This window comes from Syzygium oleosum, unplaced genomic scaffold (genome assembly GCF_021117445.2).
Source record: "Syzygium oleosum isolate NSW1041296 unplaced genomic scaffold, Sole_v2.1 Sole_v2.01, whole genome shotgun sequence".
In the NCBI taxonomy this organism is placed as follows: domain Eukaryota; kingdom Viridiplantae; phylum Streptophyta; class Magnoliopsida; order Myrtales; family Myrtaceae; genus Syzygium; species Syzygium oleosum.
This window is the reverse complement of record NW_026607485.1, coordinates 32,598,577-32,612,210: the sequence shown is the minus strand read 5'-3', so window position 1 is coordinate 32,612,210 and position 13,634 is coordinate 32,598,577. Positions and strand designations below refer to the sequence as shown.

At 41.9% G+C, this 13,634-nt stretch overlaps 2 protein-coding genes and 1 pseudogene across 2 annotated transcripts; 1 reads left to right on the top strand and 2 right to left on the bottom strand.

The window, feature by feature from the left end:
- Positions 1–615: 615 nt before the first annotated feature.
- LOC115668662 (B3 domain-containing protein Os11g0197600-like) lies at positions 616–4,749 on the bottom strand. The gene is made up of 6 exons (XM_056319062.1): positions 3,499–4,749; positions 2,929–3,107; positions 2,126–2,406; positions 1,575–1,712; positions 1,306–1,478; positions 616–1,053 (listed from the first exon to the last, which is right to left on the bottom strand). Exons 1-4 carry the CDS (start codon positions 3,947–3,949, stop codon positions 1,658–1,660), a joined length of 966 nt encoding a protein of 321 aa, XP_056175037.1. The 5' UTR covers positions 3,950–4,749; the 3' UTR covers positions 616–1,053; positions 1,306–1,478; positions 1,575–1,657.
- Positions 4,750–5,722: 973 nt separating this feature from the next.
- On the top strand, positions 5,723–6,303 carry LOC115682558 (ribosomal protein S2, mitochondrial). The gene has a single exon (XM_030606816.2). The coding sequence runs from the start codon at positions 5,749–5,751 to the stop codon at positions 6,301–6,303; it is 555 nt and encodes a 184-aa protein (XP_030462676.2). The 5' UTR covers positions 5,723–5,748.
- A 1,724-nt stretch (positions 6,304–8,027) lies between these two features.
- LOC115665958 (cytochrome P450 CYP82D47-like) lies at positions 8,028–12,125 on the bottom strand (annotated as a pseudogene).
- Positions 12,126–13,634: the final 1,509 nt, after the last annotated feature.

The following is a 13,634-nucleotide window of genomic DNA, read 5'->3' as shown; positions in this document are numbered from 1 at the left end:
ACCAACAGAGTATGGTGTCTCTTTGTACTGCGACAACTTGTCGGCAATACGTTTGGCGGAGAATCCAGTTTTTCACGCAAGAACTAAGCATGTGGAGGTGCATCATCATTTTATCAGAGAGAAAGTCTTGCAAGAAGAAATTGAGTTGGAGCATATCAAAACAGAAAACCAAGTTGCAGATTTGTTTACAAAAAGCTTGAGTAGCAATAAGTTCGAAAGTTTTTATCATCAGCTCGGTATGGTAAAAAGAGTAGAAGCTGGTGTTGAGGGGGAGTATTGAACAAACACAACACCAGCACGTGAAGTAGTTTTGAAGTGGTCAAATTTCAGTTTTACATGTCTTCAATAATGTAATAGTGGAGTCCTAGTTTGTAGGGGTTTGTTTCTACACGTTTTAGTTAGTGGGATATGTTAGTGGGTCTTTGTTATTGTTATCCTGTTGTTATTTTCTTGCTGAGTAGTTTTCAATGTTATGCCTATTCAATAGGCTTGTGATCTGTTGAGTAAAAGTACGAGAGTTTTTCAGCAGCAATTTTTTGTGTGTCCTCTTCTACTTTTTGCTCTCTTTAGAGGTTATTGAACCATACTTGCCGCTTGTTCTTTTTCAACACCTTCGTTCAAAATACATTTCGTGGTTAAAATGTGCAAAACTATCCGACCCAATTTTCTCAAAATCTCGGCATATCAAAGGAACTTGTACGCATATTCTCATTGTATGCGAACAGCAACTGGCTTACAGTCCCGGGACGCTGCATAAGAGAGTACACCGGTCATCATCATCGGTGTAACTTAGTCGATGCTGTACCTGAAGATGGATACTTTGAGGACTATGAGGTCCGAACTGAGGAGCTCGAATATGCAGATGTCTCCCACTTGAAGAGCATTGTCCCTTGCGAAATTGAACCACCCTGCGGAGATTTTGCTCTTGAAGCTATTGGAGGTGGGCTGGGGATAAACACAGAGCTTGATCGGCCATGTTCTGCGGCCAACTCTCAGAGTCCCCTTTATGTGGCTGTGTTCTAAGTACCTCTTGACGAAGCCGGCCGGTACAATCTATGAGCAGACCATCTGTGCGTTAGATAAATTGAAATCCACGAACGGCTGTGAGATCGGCTTGATTTGGTCCATTAGAAAACAAAACAAACTGGAGTACATCCGAACAAGTGTTTAGGGGCAAATGACTATTCGATTTTCGAAAGGGTGGACAGTTCGTGCTAAACTTGCTTGCAGTCTCAAAATAGTTTGTTCTCTATATGCATAGCATGTGTTTACTAACAGAAAAATATACTTGCTATTGTCACTGACCGGAGTAGATCTGCACAAGTGTTTCGGGCAAATGACTACTCGGAAGGATGGTCGGTTCGTGCGAAACTTGCTTGCAGCTTCCATAGATGTCATACCAGTTGGAGAAACTGTTCCGCCGGTGCTTTCCCCATCGCCGTGACTGCATGCCTTGGGCAGCGTGAACACTTCCATGGCTGAATATTAGAGCGAAGCATCATTGTGGAGATATTGTCTACATATTGTTTTCTTCTAATGTTAATCTTCTACATTTGGATCTGAAGCTTTTTTACCTGGTTCAACCTTGATACTTTTGCCTGCGGATTGATCACGAGAGGCGGGTTCTTCATTTTTGGCCTGGCCATACTCAGATTCATCAGGTTCGCCTGAGCTTGTTTGGAGCTTGAGTTGAGAAGCTTCTTTTGTTTGAACTGATCTCGCCCATAGAGGTAAAAAGAAAAACAAGGGTTGCACATCAAAATCCAAAATCATAAGGATCGCAATGGATCGTGCCCATTTGTAGCTGACGAGTGTTTGATTAAAAGTAATGCAAGCTCAAGGGTTGGACTAAACTAATTAGTTCAACAACCTGGTTGGAAAAAATGCTCCAGGTTTTATAACAATCAATGGAACCAAATCGTACATTTATCTAATAACTTAAACTTTTGAATAGCTTCGCCAAATAAGGACTTATTAACAAAAGTAAGATTGAATAAAAATCCAATACTAAATGCATCGTATCCAAACAGAAGATACAAAGTGAAGCAGATAATCGCATAAACAACCTCTAAATCATTAGATAACGAGTAATACAAATTTAGTGTGCAAATGACTTGTCACCTACCGAGTTCGATTGCGTCTTGGTTGGCTCTGAAGATGACAGACTCTGAATGAAACTCTGTCAACCTTCGTCGTCAGTTCAAACACACAAACATCACCTACCTTGAGATTATTGTCTTGCGCAAAAAGCTTCCAGCCACCGTTGATTTTGACTTGTAATTTTCGGCTGTATATCCCAAACCTATACCGGGCCGACCAAAATCTCTCATTGGACACGTATAGATCTATGTCTCCACCGCTTCTATAACTGGGAATATGCTCCATGAAAAACTTAGCCGGTGCATTCTGCAACATGGCATGTAGACGAAATACTTCTATGAAAGATATGGTAAAGGAAAGTTTTTATATATTTTAAAGTAATGCTATATATGTTAAGGCTGATTTAAAAAAAAGTGGTACAAGAAATAGTACGAGTGTTTAAATAAGTGAGACCATTTTCAACACTCAATAGCAATATCATGTAGCAAACGGATGATCCATATAGACTTGACTGTTCTTAAGACCACTCAAGAACTTTTAACCCCAGAGCATCTCACTGACAATTTTTGAATGGTGAGCAACACAATAGCAGTAGAGAAAGACTCTAGTTGCCTAAACTCATTTATGCCGGCAAGACCACATCGTATTTTTAACCAAACTAACCATGATTTTACTTTCCATCAGCATTTGTCGCATCATTTGTTAGCTGATAAGTATTAGTAAAGAATCTCAATACCAATGTCGTTACTGATAAGATCAAATGATGATTCAAATATCACTCTTGACTCTTTGGCATTAGCTGGAGCTTACTGACTTTATTCCCCTTACCAAAGAGTGGTGAATGAGGGATGGTTGCATTAAAGTCAAGAAGAATGGATTTGGTGATTGGAAAGAAGCAGCTCTTTTTAAGGCCTCCGATTTTGCACTGCCTTTGAAAGGACGGCATCTTCCCCAGTAGCCAGATTTGAGGCCTGCATTGACATCATAGACAATATTGCTTGCAGCACCTGCAATTTACAACATATGAATACAACAGCTTAAAGATCGGGTAGAGATGAATTAGATATAGCACCTTTTGGTTGCGGGAAAAGCCTTGTTGCCCTGAAAATCCTGTTATGACTAAAACTATAGTAGCTATGGCGTAGCTCTCTGTCAACCTTTGCTACATTATCTGACTCCTAAAATGGGTCTAATCAACACTCGGAAAATGCTTGATTTACTATAAAATTGTTTTGACAGACTTCTATAAGATAACATATATGTGTATGGTCCACCTTCCTCAAACGCTCACTATAATTTAGCACATTAGTCTTGTGCCTTGAGATATAACTAGCGTTCCTACAAAAATGTTTAAGTGGCTCATAATGTTCCAATAAAGAGTGCAAATTCAAGAGTTACCTCCAACTGCCTGCTTATTCAAGTGCTCATTCGTTCTCTTCTTCTTCTTCTTCTTCTTCAAAGGTGGAGATAATAATGTTGATGAAGGCAGCTCTCGCGTCTGATCGGACTGACCCTCAAATGCTTCAGCTAACGTGTCCCCTTCATTTTCTTCCCTTTTTGGCAAATCAGAAATGATGGGGTATTCGATCTCCGAAGCACTCTTGTCGAATATGACCACGCGAAACGCAGAGCCTCCTTCGTATCTGAACACTAGGAAGTGACCTTGTTCGATGGCGTAGTGCTTCGCGAAGTCCGGCCATCCTCGTCGGAGCCAAACGCCGCCGTATCCCCTCACCAGTTCCACTTCCCAAGCGTCACCGCTGGCTACCTGGAGGAAGACCAAGTCCGGCAGATCACTCCCATATTTTCTCACGAATTTCTTTGGAATCCCCTGTTTCATGATGAACATGGAAGCACAAAATTTATGTGACAAGTGCTGGTCCCAAAAGACAAAACACTTTTACCTGAAATTGGATGCTAACCCATGCTGCATACTAAAAATGCATGATGGTTGAATAAAGAAAGGTCATTCCATGCAAAGACACTGTGAGTGAGAGAGAGAGAGAGAGAGTACGAGTCTTCCATCTTGAAGGGCATCAGACAGAATGATCTTGAAGAAATGGGGAGTCTGGGACTCAAAACATCTCCCTCCCATCATCTCTTCAGAACTCTAGAGAAGTTTTACGTGCGCGCGTATGTGTTTGAAAGAGGTCTGGCGAGTTACGTGTAACGATGGAGTGAAGGGTTCTCGGGTTTTGTATCCTTGGTTTTAAATTTTCGTCGTTTTTCAAAGAGAAGGGAAAAGAGGTACAGTAAAAGCTCCGAAGGAACATCTGTCATAAGTCCTATTGACCGCTTCAACAACTGGTGTTGAACGTCAAACCGGCAGCCCTGCATTTTGCAGCATCCGGAAGGAAGACTCTGTGAGGCGTGCGAGCCCACTGTCAGTCTCCGTTTGTGGGTCACCAGAAACTGAAACTGAGGAGGAGGTGTCAGAGTCCCAAGTTCTTCCATCTCACGTTGACTTAAGCATTCATGGTAACCGGAAAGAACCCGAGAAAATATTAGGTGGTCCTTCAAAACGCTTGCATCTTTTCTCTCTCTTCATTACTTGCTGGTCTTCTTTTCCCTTCGTTTGCGCGAAGCCCCCCTCACTGACACTACTCTCTCTCCTCTGTCTTCTACATCATCTTCTGAGAAAAAGAGGAAGCCCGCTCTCTTTTTTTTCAAAATACTCTCATGCGTTTGATTCGGCTTTTCAAATGCTATTTGGAGGATGCAAATACCTTTAGGTGAAAATCACTTGAAAAAATATAAGTGGTGTTTGGTAAAAAAAAATTTGTAAAACTACTTTGGCCTAAATAATGTTTGGTAATTTTTTTTTTTGTAAAGGGCTTTGACAACTTTTATTTTTAATATTCCGATTTTGCCCCTATACTGTTTATCTTCTTCACCGGCGAGGGTGGCCGGCAAAGGGCCGACGAGAGCGGATTTGGGCGGCGAAGGGCCGGCGAGGTCGCCCGACCCAGGCGATGGTCGCATGGGGTCGGGCAACCGCCCGGGCGCCGTCGCCTGGGTTGCGCGAACCCAGGCGACCCAGGCGACGGGGTCGCGCGACCCAGGTGACGGCACCCGGGCGGTCGCCCCACCCCAGGAGGCCGTCGCCTGGGTCGGGTGATCTCGCCGGCCCCTTGCCGGCCCTTCGCCGCCCAGATCCGCCCTCGCCGACCACCCTCGCGGTGAGGAAGATGAACAGTAACAGGGGCAAAATCGGAATATTGAAATTTGAGTGAGGGCAATTTGGGAAGGGAAAAATAGGCTTTAGCATTCCAAATGCTAGCTTTCGGCTTTTCGGATTCGAAAAGCTGAACCAAACGGTTCAGCATTTGGCCAAGGGGCTTTCGAGGCCGAAAGCCCCTTCCAAATGCTGAACCAAACGGGCCCTCTCCCTCTCTCACTCCCAAGAGCCCGCGGTCGCGTCCCGAGCTCAGACCCGCCACCTCCAGCACGTCGCCTCCGCCTCCGCATCCACCGGCGCCCGTCAGGAGCCACACTCCCTCTCTCTCTCTCTTGCTTCCAAGAGCCCCCGCCGGTCGCAGCTGCCGGGTCCCGAGCTCCGCGAGCCATGAATTCCACGCGACACTCTCTCCCTTTCACTCTCCAATCCTGAAACTCACCCCGAACTTCCAAACAAGTCTCCTCCAAAACATGACGCTCCACTCCATCGTCATCCAGAAGCTCCTGAGCACGAACTCCCACCTCGGCCGCCGTGTCGCCACCCACAACTTCAAGCCCTTCACCTACGGCAGCCGCAACGGCATGGCCATCATCGACTCGGACAAGACCCTCGTCTGCCTCCGCAACGCCTGCGACTTCGTCGGCTCCATCGTCCGCCACCGGGGCCGCTTCATGTTCGTCAACACCAACCCGCTCTTCGACGAGATCGTCGAGCAGATGACGCGGCGGATCGGGTGCTACTCCCCCAGTGGCAACGCCCTGTGGCGGACCGGCGGGTTCCAGACCGACAGCTGCAGCTCAAAGAAGTTCCGGTCCCGGAACAAGAAGATCTGCTTCGGGCCGACGCAGCCGCCCGACTGCCTCGTGGTCATGGACATCGAGCGGAAGTCGTCGTCGGTGATCCAGGAGGCCAAGAAGCTGCAGATCCTGGTGGTGGCGCTTGTGGACTCGAGCATGCCGTGGGAGTGTTACAAGAAGATCACGTACCCGATCCTGGCGAACGACTCGGTGCAGTTTGTAATATGATCACCAAGACCTTCCGCCAGGGAGAGAATGAATATACGAGAAGGAGAGAAAGCTCAGTTATGTGGTAAACATAACTTTGGTTCTATCCGTGCCACCGAATTGACTTGGAATCGGTGAGACATCATGGAATTACGTCCGATATATAATTTTCCATACATGAGAAGAGTGATTAAATGGCGTATATTGCCTATTCTTATTACATTTCATAATAATTTGACAGGCAGATAGAAGTATAAAAACATATCTTATAAATGTGTAAGAGTTTCGAGGATCATGTGACAAAGTAGGTCCCTCTATGCAAAGAAAGAAATTACACACATTTACGAAAACATATTGCACTTGAAATGTCAAATCCTTTTCATGTAATATTACTTGTCCTCTCATAGTTAAAAAAAAGTTTTTATTTAGATTGTGATCTATAGCCAATGTTATTTTGCCCACTCCGACCGTACCCTTTCCAAACACTAGAGTCAAAATTCACAGGAATTCGAGCTTGTATTTACGCACTGCAGTACTAGAGTGAATATGATCGACACTAGATGTACGTAAGGCTTTAGCCCGTACTCGAAAGTATGTAGCATGATTTTTTTGTCTATGCCCAATCGGTCCAACAGCCGCGCTGCAGCAAAGGAAAGGCGAAAGGTACGAAAGTAGGAAAATAAAAAAGCAACAACCCTATCTTATATGGTCGACGTCCATTTCTTCATTCATATTCAATAGTTGAGTCTATTAAAAGAGGGACCGGCCTCGTCGTGGTGATTAGAGACATAAAGATATACTTTAGTCTTAGCTCTTCCAATCGAATATTGCAAATCATCTATGTCACTGCACATGAAAAAGAAAATCTTCACTATTATGTTAGAAGTGTCATTATTTTTAAGGATTATTATTGCGTCTACTGTTAGGGTAACGAACTTTTTTACATATCTACCGTTGGATGCGTGTTCTGCGTAGTTGAAAATATTAGTGCGATCGCATTCATCCATATCGGTGAATGTATAAAAATTTCTTTATACGGACGGTAGTCCTGATAAAAATCTTATTTTTTATGATTTTTCTTTTACTTTGAAAAAAGAAATACTTTATGACCTGAAAATTATTCATGCTAAATTTGGGACTTCTACGATTATAAGTCTATTCTTGCACTGCGAGTTCTTATCAAGTTCTTTTACAATGACAAGCAGTTCCAACAATAAAAAGAATAATCTGATTATATTTAAGTTTAGAAGAGATTTATAAATAATGTGCAAATTTAATATAATTGAAAAAGTGCAAGCAAAAGAAAAAATTAGGAGATTTTTTTTAAAAAATCAAAAGGACTTTTTAATCTTTTCACCATTCCTTTTATATAAATAAAAAATTGCATTGGGTAAGAGAGGCCAACTGAAGATTATTAGAAGGAGATGCTGTGATTGTTTTTTCCCCGAAATACCTTCCACTGCAATATTGAAACTGGTCATTGATGCGATGACAATTTGGAAACTAAGATTGTGTTTGTTTGAACGAAAAAAAAAAATTTCGCGAATTAATTTTCTGAGCTTGGTACGTGTTTGGTTTTATGAAAATGATCGGTCAACGGAAAATTATTTTACGGATAAAGAAAATATGCATGCTGAAAGTTAGGAAAATAAATTTTTTAACCTGAAAAGGCGAAAAAAATTTCTTGAAAAAGAATTTCCCAAAAAGCGTTGTCTTTTATTTTGAAGTTTTCTCCGAAACAAACACACCCTATCAATATAACTAAAAACGATTATGTAAGCAATTGGCTTCAAGTGTAATATAATCGAAAGTCTTTGTTTTGTTCCTAATTGCAATCCTTATTAGCCACTGAGGTGGAAATATTTACATTCAAGTTTGATTTGCTAGAGAAAGTGGAGCCTGTGGCTCCCCTCATAATAAAGTGCTAACGATAGTCAAGGGACTACAAACTCTCTTACTCGTCTCTTTCATAAGCCTTCTGATCAAGGCGCGGAATGAGCAGAACCTCAAGCGGGGTCGTCTTCAAATTCGTCAAGCCAGGGCCCTCGGTCATGTCCACCGGTTCGTCCGAGACCGTGTTGATTTCGAAACTTTGCAGCAAGCTAGCCAGGGTCAGGTGCATTGTGTGAAGAGCCAGCGAGGTTCCGGTGCAGGACCTCCTCCCCGCGCCGAAGGGGATGAGCTCGAAGTTCTGACCTCTCACATCCACATTCGCATACGTCGTGAGGAACCTCTCGGGCTCGAACTCTTCAGACCATACTCGCTCATCCCTCTGTATTTTCCAGTAGTTGAACAGCAAACGCGTACCTAACCATTGACACAGTACATGGGCTTTTCTAGAAATAGTGCAAACACGGGGAAATTTATCACAGATATTAAGGAATGAAGATGCAGGTTAAAGTCACAGAGAAATTTTGGCAAGTTAGGAAGGGGACTTGCCCTTTTGAATCAATCGACAGATTCAAATTCTGAGTTTAAAGACATAAAAAGTTTTTGGATTTTGACATGGTACAAAGACTACGTGACTCATTGTTACACAACTCACATCCATCAAGTTGGCACGAGTAGTTGTGATTTGAAAAATTTACTAATTACCCAAATCAATGGTAATGTATATGAATTGTATAGAAGAAGATACCACAAGTTGTATATTTAAAACTAATCCAAAAACTTTTTCTACAACATCGTGATTGGTTATGGTCTAGACTTCTGCTGCTAGACCCGACCATAATCCTGTGTAGCAACGTGGTCCATTCACGACCCCATGAAAAAAGACATGGACTGCATGTTTATTTCATGAATTGGCCCCGATTTATCACTTCGATTTTAGAGTATATTTTTCAATGCCAAAGAGATCGTACTATATATCGACGTCCTATATGCTATCGATTTCTGCTAGCACGCAAGGGCCACATACCTGCAGGAATGCGGAAGCCGCCGGAGAAGGTGCAATCTTCCATGGAACTTCTGAGACCGACGATCGGAGCCGGTGGATACAAACGCAGTGTTTCCTTGACGATGGCTTGGAGGTAGGTCAAGTTCTTCACATCGGACTCTTCCACATGCCTGCTCTTGCCGACATGGGTGTCCAGCTCTTGTTGCGCCTTTTTCAATACGCGGCGGTTGTTCACTAGCAGCGATAGCGCCCAGGTGGTGCCCACTACCAAAGTATCCGTCGCAGCTACTATAATGTTCTATATCCAAAAGGAAATGGGATTAACTCAATTGCTTTAACATGGAAAGGTTGGAAGATGTCGGATGATGGTGATATGGACTAGATTTAATATGATTTTGATGTATCATGTCTCCTATTCAGATGATTTGAACAAAGTAATTGTAAACGAACTTAAATCAAACTAGATTCGAAAGATCAACATTTCACACAGATTGCATCTCGAAGAAGAACAGACTTAAAATAAGTAGTCTAAATTTTTATTTGCCCTCAAATGGTTGCTGAAGTTGAAAGTGTTTTCGTCCTTTTAGTTTGAAGCCTAATTCATCATCTTACTCCACTTCCATAATATAAATCTCATGGAACGTGAGATGGGGAATTGTTAATAGCGCACAGAAATTCGATACCTTCAAAAAGCTGAAGTCTGAACTCGTCATCATATTCAATTAAACTACCTTTACTCAAAATCTTAAAATAATGAGTGATGGATTAATTACTATATATTAACTGCTTTATATCATATTAATTTTTTTTAAGACTTTTTTAGCACAACTCAGTAACGGGAATTATCAGTTAGCTAAACAAAGAGTCCAAACCTTTTTGCCTAGGCGATGGATTCTTACTTAAGAGGTACAAAGTTATCTGGCGCTTTGTGCCATTTTCTTTCTACTTTGGACATTTTAGTTGGTCTCTGACTAATCTCCTCCGTCCAGCGGAATAGAATTCATGGTTGATAATGATACAATTAACGCTATCTTTCAAAAGCAGTCAAGAGTTCGTCTCTTTGTGTTGAAGAGTGGACAGATGTCGTTACAGATAAGACGTAAACTTCTGACTTGTCAACTATTTTGTCAAGTTAAGAACAGAAGTAGGCCAAATAATGCTAGGTAGGAAAATTGATGGGTACCGATCGGTCACAATACTGTCTTTTCCTAAATCGGATGGTTGCAATCGCTCCTCGAGCACAAAAAAAATCTATTCAGGAGCATCTGGCATTTGCTTCAGATGAACATACTAAAACTGTATTTTTCTTTTGCCAGATACTAAAACTGGATTACTAAATGATATTTGAAGACCCATTTGCAATCAGCGGTATATCTTAGTTTACTATGTTAGTAGACCGATCTTAATATATTTAGCATCGTTCTTCATGTCTCCTTGTTTACAACTTCCTATGGAGTTTCTTACAGCAACTAAAAATTTATACTGACCATAAAAAAAATTATGATTCTGTAAGTCCTAGAAGTAGATAGCTCACACAAGTTTAAATGTTTCTCTATTACCGGTGTAAAACTATTGCAAAATCTTGATATGATCAAACTGTACTTCGAAAAACATGTGAAGTTGTGAACATGAAATAAGTTTATTATCATTAAATTATAAGTGGATTTTGCCAAAAGTACTATACTTCTGCTGCTTATGGATGAAATGACAATTCCAACAGAATTGCATTCATGAAAAAGAAGCATTAGAGAATGCATTAGCATGATCTCAGATCAAATTTTATGCACACAGTTCTAGTTTCAGAACATTGTAAGCTAGATACTCACCATACAAGTTGCCTTAATAACTGTATCGGCGTCAAAATCTGAAAACTTCACACCTTCGACGACGTTCAGCATCAAATCCATGAAATCCTGCTCTCCATCGCCCCCAGGGCGGGACAACCTCTTCCTTCTACGCTCCTCTAGCCACCCCTGAGCCAAAACATCCAACTCTTTTGCGGTCTCGTTCATCAATCGTTTATAGCCACCTAAGTCCAACCAGCCGAGAGCTGGGATGGCATCTGACAACACGACGACTCCGTATAGATAGAAAAACCTCCTGATTGACCTTTGGAACCTCTTTGCCTCGGTGTCATCACAGTTAGCGTTCGAACCACAGTATCTTTTTCCTCCTACCATTTTCGCCTATATATTGAGCATCAAATCTCCTAGCCAAGACTTCATTTCCACCAGCACTCCACTTCTGGGCCTACCCTTTTCGATCCAGGCCTTGAACAAGTCTTTTATGGCTGTCTCCACCTCGAAAGCTCGTATGTGCTTCAGGGAGTCAAGCCGGTGGTTCGACAGGAGCCCAGCTGTCACAATCTTGCGCATCTCTCGCCAGTATACCCCATAAGGAGCGAATGCGAACATGGCACCGTTGAAGGCCATGACTTTTGTGGCGTTGATCATCGGTCGATCGGAGAAGGCCTTGTCGTGGACGGTGTAACACTCCTTAGCCACTTCCCAACTGCTCACAACGATTGCTCGATGAGAGCCTAATCTTATGGTGAAAATTGGTCCGTACTTGTTGGCCATGGAACCCAACTTTTTGTGCATCAGGTCCTTGTTGCTGAACAGAGGAAGGTGGCCGATGATAGGCCAACCGCCTTCAGCTTCGGGTACATCGTGACGGTCTTTGGACATGTGTGATCGGTAGAGAGAGATGGGCAATAGCAGGGCCAAGGTTGAGATCAAAATTATCAGCAATTCAATGAGAATTGGCATGATGATTGATTCCTGAAGTATAGCAGCGCGGAGTTGCTGCTTTCCTGGGAGTTTCTAGGAGAAAAAATGGACTATGGAATTTCAAGTCCAATGGACATACTTATATTCTAAATGAAGTGCTAAAATACTTGTCTTTTTCTGGATTTTGGGAAAATTCCAAATTAGTACCCAAAGTGGGGTCATTTTCTAAAAAATGGTCCAAAGTGGACATAATGTCAAATAAGGACGTGAAGTGTCAAATCAATCTTAAATAGGGGCCCGAAGTGCCCAATTAGTCTCAGTAAGGGCTGGTTCGCCGTGGCCAAAATCTTCATCTGGCCAGCACGTCATCGTCATGTTTCGATTGCCGGAATAAGGGCAATTTCGTCTTTTACTTTTTAAATTTTTTTTGTTTCTTTTTTCCTTTTGTTGTTTTTTTCTTTCTCTTTTCTTTTTTTTTCCTCTTTTCCCTCTGCCGGCCATAGCCGGGGCTGGCGGAGGTCGCCAGCCTCAAGCGGAGGCCGCCCTCGCAGGCGTCGGGCGGTCTCCGCCAGCCCTAGCCAGGGCCAACGGAGGGAAAAGAGGAAAAAAAAAGAAAAGGGAAAGAAAAAAACAGTAAAAGGAAAAAAGAAACAAAAAAAAATTAAAAAGTAAAAGACGAAATTGCCCTTATTCCGCGCGATCGGAATAGTGACGTGCTCGTCGGTCGGTGAGCATTTGATCGGCCAGCGAACCTAGGCCCTTATTTGAGACTAATTGGGCACTTTGGGCCCCTATTTGAGACTGATTGTGCACTTCAGGCCTTTATTTGACATTATGTCCACTTTGGACCATTTTTTAAGAAAATGACCCCGCTTTGGGTATTGATTTGGAATTTTCCCCTGGATTTTTGGTGTTGCGAAAAATAAGCATTCGTACACAATAACATACAGAGTGAGGAAGTCATTTAGGGAGAGCAGTATAAGATTCCACTTTAGATTATTGCAATGTAATGAACGCACTCAAATCACTCAGTATTTTTCAGCCGCCAATTATATCCGATAATTCACATAATGTTTAACCTTGCCAATTTATCACGAAACAATATCAATTTGATAAGTCAATTACACAAATTTTTTGTTCAAAACACCTTTCAAATTGCACTTTGGATGTCAACACGATGAAGACCACCTTTGTGAGATTTTGTGGAACTATTGCTAATTATTCTTGAAGTTTAAACTGTTAAATGAAAGCGTAATTTAATATTTAAATATTCTAATACTTCCCTTTACGTATAGACTGGACTTTGACCTAAATCATAGGATCTCCAACTCTGATATCATGTGAAATTTTGTGGGATTACTGCTAACTGTTCTAAAAGCAGAACATATTGTCACAACCTTCCTAGAGGTAAACCAACAAGGGAAAGCTAATGGATTACTAAGCAAACACTTAGTACAAACTCTCACAAGCCCGTACCAATCGCAACTTTGAATTTTTTATTTAATTAATTAAATATGTAATTTTAATTCATTTAGAAATTGCCACTAATCTATTATACGTCGATTAAAAAGCCAAGTATAATGCGGGAGAACATTTTACTTTTGCGAACCTGCGATTTCATGGATACGGGGACTTGACTATGCTAAATAAATCAAATGCCCTTTTGATACATTTTCTCTTTATTTCAAAAATATTTTGCAAGCAGTCTTGGTCGATTTTGTCCTAAA